At 42.6% G+C, this 6,374-nt stretch overlaps 1 protein-coding gene across 1 annotated transcript; it reads right to left on the bottom strand.

Annotated features, from left to right (window-relative positions):
• Positions 1 to 4,973: 4,973 nt before the first annotated feature.
• LOC108779150 (matrix metalloproteinase-2-like) lies at positions 4,974 to 6,257 on the bottom strand. Its single transcript, XM_018546520.1, has one exon. The coding sequence runs from the start codon at positions 6,255 to 6,257 to the stop codon at positions 4,974 to 4,976; it is 1,284 nt and encodes a 427-aa protein (XP_018402022.1).
• Between the last annotated feature and the right edge of the window lie 117 nt (positions 6,258 to 6,374).

Here is a 6,374-nt window from a genome sequence, read left to right as displayed (position 1 = left end):
GAGAGAGAGAGAGAGAGAGAGAGAGAGAGAGAGAGAGAGAGAGAAAGGGGGGGGGATCAAATAGTATTTATTATTGTCCTGGCTATCATAGAGCCGTGGACAAAGTAATGAGACATCCTGTTCTTACACGTTTCCGAACTGGATGTAGAAAGGTACAGAAAAGTAATAACTTACTCTCTTTGAGGAGGTGGCGAGTTGTAATGTTTTTATAAAGACGCTTAAATATAAAATAAGTAATAAGGTATAAGAAAGAACATTAATACTAATAATAATAGACTAGCTGAACTAAGTAAATTAAGAAAAGACGTCGCAATAAATACAGAGTATCATGTAGCACGTTTGTAAGAAAGAACATTGATACAAATAAAAGTAAACTAACTAAATTGAGTAAACTAAGAAAAGACATCGCAATAAATACAGAGTATCACATAGCACGCTCAGTATGAACATGATAATCGTTCTAGTAACTATGGCTATCCTATACGTTTAGTAGCAAAAAGATAATCGAAAAGATTAGCACGGAAAGTCCCAGGAGAAGTGAGGGCTCGCAGGCGAAGCGGTAAAGAGTTCCAGAATTGGACGGCCTGAATCCAGAATGAGCGTGCAAAGAAGTTTGTACGAGGAAACGGAAGCATGAATTGAGAAGAGCACAGGCGGGATGAGCGGCGAAGGGAGTTATCTATAGGAATGAATCTGGATGCGAGGTAGGATGGATGAGATGTGGTAATAATTTGATGCGCAAGATTGCCAAGAAAATATTGTCTTCTCAATGCAATGGACAGCCAATTTGCCTTCATTCGGTATGTTTCAAGCCGATCATCACGCCGTAGGTGATAGATATACCTCAGAGCAATGTTTTGCAGGCGCTGCAGTTTTGTATTTAGATATCTGGAGAGGTCTGCGATGATCAATGATGCATAATCAAGGTGTGGAATAACTAGAGCATTTACGAGGGCAAGCCTGATGGATGAGGGTAAGAATGAACCACGGAATTTTAACCCATAAAGGGCATTGTGAACCTTAGATGAAATAGTGTTGACATGACGGTTCCATGTAAGATCAGAAGTGATTATAACACCGAGATCCTTCACTTCGCTCGAGAACGATATTACATCGTTCCCGACGATAATTTGTGGAAGCAGTAGGTTATTGACGGAAACTAGATTTTGCGCAGATCCAAGGATGATGGCTTTGGTTTTACGAGTATTAAGAGTGAGCCCGTATTCATGAAACCATTTAACCAGCTCATCGATATCGCTGTTAATAGATTGTATGGTTTCCCTAATGCGGCTTATTGGTGTTGACATATAAAATTGGGTGTCATCGGCGAAAATAATTGCAGTATCGCGACAATATCGGAGCCTAGAGAAGAGGGTATTGATGACTATTATGAAAAGAATGGGTCCTAAGCTAGTGCCCTGCGGGACACCAGAGGTAGTGAACTCGGGATTAGATGACTGACCATCAAGTCCGATGATAGTTTGGAACCGCCCAGACAGAAAAGAGTGCATCCAATTAAGTGTCACATCCTGAAAGCCAATGTCATGCAGACATGTCAGAATTACTGAATGACTTAGGGTATCAAAGGCTTTTGAAAAATCAAACAACACCAGTATGGTGATAAATCCCCTGTCAATGCCCTCACGAATGTCATCAAGAAGTTGGAGTAACGCTGTTTGTGTGCTGTGGTGTCTGCGGAACCCACATTGGTTAGAATGTAACAATGCGTTGCCTTCGAGGAATGCAACAACTTGGCGTGCTACTAAAGAATCGATAACTTTAGACAAGTGCGGTGGATTTGCTATAGGACGGGTATCAGACGGATTTAAGGGGTTGGGAACTTTGTTGAGCGGAATGATGTAGAGTGATTTCCAGAAGGATGGGAAAACTCCAAGAGACAGTGATTTATTGAAAAAGGTTGACAAGTAAGGAGCAATTATTGAGAAATGCTGCTGAATGTATGCGAAAGGAAGGTGATCAGGACTTGGGCCTTGTGATTTACTGAGAATAGAATTAAGGCTATTAAGGATGTCAAGATGACTGATAGTAGCAAAGGTAAATATTTGTTGATGATTTGAGATAGGCCGAGATAAAATAGTGTTAAGACTTGCTTGATCACAAAGTAAATGAGATGATGATATAGCGGCGTAATGACGGTTAAGAGTAGAGGGTGGAAAGTGATGTAATGCGGATTTTGGTGCAACGCCTGCAAGACCACACCTCCTTAGGCATGACCATAGTTTAGAAGGGCTCAAGTAGTAATGCTAGGTATATACCAAACCGTTTAGAAATGACCACGGCTGGTATAGCCAATGGCGTTGCTCGGTTTTGTTTGTGTGCGTGCGAGTTTGCGTGTGTGCGTGGCTGGGACAGCCAATGGCGTTGCTCGTTTTTGTTTGTGTGCGTGCGAGTTTGCGTGTGTGCGTGTGTAGGTAAAAAATGCGTGTGAAGGTCGCGCCTTCGCGCGCGCGCTTTTGCAGGTTATGTCCGCGCGCGCTTTTCACAGGTTATGTCCGCGCGCGTGCATTTCGCAGGTTATGTCCGTTCCCGTGCATTTTACAGGAATGGTTATGTCCGTTCTCGCGCATGCGCGTGCGCCGTCAAGATTTTCGCGCGCTTTCACGGGATAGCCACGTGATCGCGCGCGTTGTATTATCGGGTTAGCATAAGCGCGCTCGCCGCGGGCGAGTGAAACGAGGATATGTCTCTCTCTCTCGCTGCGCACGCGTTCTTACAGGTTATGTCTGTCCCCGCGCGTGCGCCGTCGAGATCCTCGAGAGCGGCGCGACGGTCGGTCGGACGATCGTCCGTTCGTCGTCGTCGTTATTCCTCCTCGTAGCTCGATCACGCGCGTATCGTGCGCTCGACGCCGTCGTCGTCGTCGTCGTCGTCGTCGTTCGTTTCGTTCGCGCGTCGTATCGTTGTTACGGCTGGGGGTAAAAAAAAAAAAAAATAAATGAAATGAAAAATAAAAGAGTGAAAAAAAAAGATGTGTTAGGTGAAATGTTCAGTTGGTCTTTTCAAAAACGACGAAACTAATCGTCAATTGTTGTTGTTGTTGTTGTTGTTGTTGTTACCGTTACGCGATGCACGCCTCGGAGACGACTCTCACCTTTATTTGTTTTTTTCCTCTTCCTCGATCTATCTATAGCCTACACGGTCGCGCTCCGGAGACAATTCATTTCTACGAATGACTCACTTGTCTTCACGGTTTTCCCGTTGCGCGGCGTGATCGGTATTTTTTCCTTTTTTTTCGTCGTCTTTTTCGCCGCGACCTCGATCTATCTCCAAGGTCGCGCCTCGGATGACTCACTCGACGCGCTCTATCTCTCTCTCACTCTTTACCGTTGCGCGGCGTGATCTTTTTTCTTTTTTTTTTCGTCGTATTTTCACCCGCGACCTCGATCTGTCTGTCGCGCCTCGGATGACTCACTCTGTACCGTTGCGCGGCGTGATCTTTTTTCTTTTTCTTTTTTTTCATCGTATTTTCGCCCGCGACCTCGATCTGTCTGTCGCGCCTCGGATGACTCACTCTTTACCGTTGCGCGGCGTGATCTTTTTTCTTTTTCTTTTTTTTCGTCGTATTTTCGCCCGCGACCTCGATCTATCTCCAAGGTCGCGCCTCGGATTACTCACTCTTTTCCGTTTGCGTGTATGCTTTTCTCAACAGGTTTCTCCATATTATTTTATAAAAAAAAGTAAATTGTTGCGTTGACTAATATACGATGCCCTTACTTTTGTTTGATATATTTATTCGAAGACGCGCTCGCTCGTCCGAGACAATTTTCTCGGTTTTTCCTCGTCGTTCGCTGCGCGCTTTTACCGTTAATTTATTCAAGGTCGCTACGCGCGAGTGCGATCTATTCATAGTTCTCAGGGTCGCGCGTTGAATAAAAATAAATTTTTTTTTTTTTTTTTGGTCGTGTAATTCAGTCAGATTGAATGTGAAAGTGATTTTCTTATTTGTCAATATATTTATTCGAGTGTTGTTACTACATAAGAGAATATAATTAATAATACAAAATAATGTTTATTCTTAAAGCGTTTTAATTCGGTCCGAAGATCAGTGCGATTAGTTCGCAATCGATTATGTCGTTGCGATCGAAGTATTCATTTTCGTACATGGTTTTTTGTATGTTCGTAGAATCGTTCACATTAGCCGCGGTATTGAGAAGACGCGAGTACTTTTTGTTTATGATGTCAGATACATTGTCGAATGAGGAAATGAGACGATTGACGCAATATTCTAGATTGAATAAATTGACAACTGTACTGTTTGACAAGGTCATTCGTGAAGATGTCGAATCAAGACGCAACATCGGTATACTGTTAATTCGACCGAAATGCAATGTCACATCTCCGATGTATATTGGCGATGGTGCGTGTTTTCCTTTTGTATTTTCGGGTTGCAAAAGCGACAATATGACGCGTTTATGTTCGATGAGCTCGCTCCATACGGTCGGTGAGAGGAACATCTCTTTGCCGTGACTGTCTCCAAGAACTACAGTTATCTCGCAGGGCAATTTGACGTTGATGCCGACGGTTAGATACTTGTATCCGGTAGCAGTTAAAGGATATCTTCGTTCCAATATGCGTACTGTGGTTCTGTGCGTAAGAAAACAATTAGTTTAGAAAAACAATGATTAAAAAAGAAAATACAAATACCTACGTGTCTTTAGTATCTACTTTTTCGTTATATTGTTTCTGCATATTGTTCGTTTCGTTATACTGTTTTTCCTTTTTTTCATCGTGCTCCGTGATGAAATGCTTTGCTGCCGTATTGGTGAAAACTCTTCTGATCTTCGCGTCATTCGTACGCTCGATGAGGAGACGTCGAGAGTCGTCGTCGGTGTCGTTTGAAATCGCGTACATGTTTTTCTCTCTCTCACGATGTTAATAGAACGATTCGTTCTTTCGCACTGATCGTCTGCGTACCCATGTAGTAATATATTTTTTTTACTTAAAACATCGTGCTAATCGTCCAATGCATCCTCTGTGGTGTATTCGAGTAAATTATTTGATTGAAGCAGTCGATTAAGAAGATCTTGCAATTGTCTTAGCAGTCCGTCTGTAGGACAATTTACGTTGAGTATTTTCATGTCGAAAGTATCGGCATTCGTTACTGTTTGGGTGAACTCGTTGAATTTGTAATATTGACGTTTTTGTAGGAAATGAAGAGAACCGTCGATATATCGGTAGGCTGCAGTCGGAGATGATGGTATTCCCGGAAATATCGCTTTTAACGAGTGATATTCGCGAATAGTCATGTCGCATTCATTCATTAACGCTACGCTGTCGCCATCGAAGATCACGTACGTTTGTCCTCGGTTGGTGACTAATGCTGCGTTAACGCGCATTTCTGCGGGAAAGTTCAGGTCGGAATGCGTTTTCGGCCAACCATTTTTCAATTGAAAACTCGGATAATCTACCATGTAAATTTTATTATTCGCGAACATCACAATTTCTTCTGATGGCCGTTGATACACAGCGTTTATTGAAACGTTCGCCGGAAGAAAACGAAGATAGTCATTGAGCGCGAGTGGTCCCTTGTACCTTTTACCATTGATGGCTATCACCCATATGCTCTTTCGATAAGTGACGAATATGTGATGTTTCAACACCAGTACATTGTCCACGTATGGTAGATCGCACAGATTTTGCGTTGATGTTTTACGCGTATCTGTAGTTACCGATGGAGATCGTGTACTCGGTACTTCATTTTGATTTTTTCCATATAGACGTTGAATAGCTAAAATGTCCTCTATACTGAGTGTAGCGGATTTATCGGTGACGTAAGGAAACATTAGAGAATCTGCGCGATGATTGTGCGATAATCCTAATGAATGTCCTATTTCGTGCATTAATGTGTAAAGTAAATGTAGTTTGTTTTCTGATACATTTTCGTTTAATTGTATAAACCAAGGTTCCGCTACGTCTACGTGTATCTCAGTGCTTTGCATGGGGTCGTTCATAGGTGGAAACGCGTGTGCGAGCACTCCACCGGGTCCGTCGAACAAACCGGAACATATTGTTTCCTCCCGTCTGTTGTCGATGTATGTGTGAATTCCTCCGCGATATGATATCAAAATATCTGGATTTAACGTTTTACGTTCGAATGTTAGAGACGTGTTCGCCGCCCATATTGAGAATGCGTATGTCGCGAGTTTTAATGTATTCGCGTCCGCTAAGTGAAAGTTCCACGTAAGATGCGTTTTTTTCCATTTTACTGTATTCGTATTGTGTTCCTGGTGTGGCATATCCGGAAGTCCACATCGAGGTTTTTCGCATTTGATCTAACGTATTATCGTTCGATATACCGTTACCTGGTATTTGATAGTATTCTTGAAATAATGCGATAGCCTCTTTAATTTTGT

The sequence above is a fragment of the Cyphomyrmex costatus genome, unplaced genomic scaffold (assembly GCF_001594065.2).
Source record: "Cyphomyrmex costatus isolate MS0001 unplaced genomic scaffold, Ccosl1.0 scaffold553, whole genome shotgun sequence".
In the NCBI taxonomy this organism is placed as follows: Eukaryota; Metazoa; Arthropoda; class Insecta; order Hymenoptera; family Formicidae; genus Cyphomyrmex; species Cyphomyrmex costatus.
Note: the sequence above shows the minus strand (reverse complement) of the source record. Positions and strands in the feature narration are given on the sequence as shown.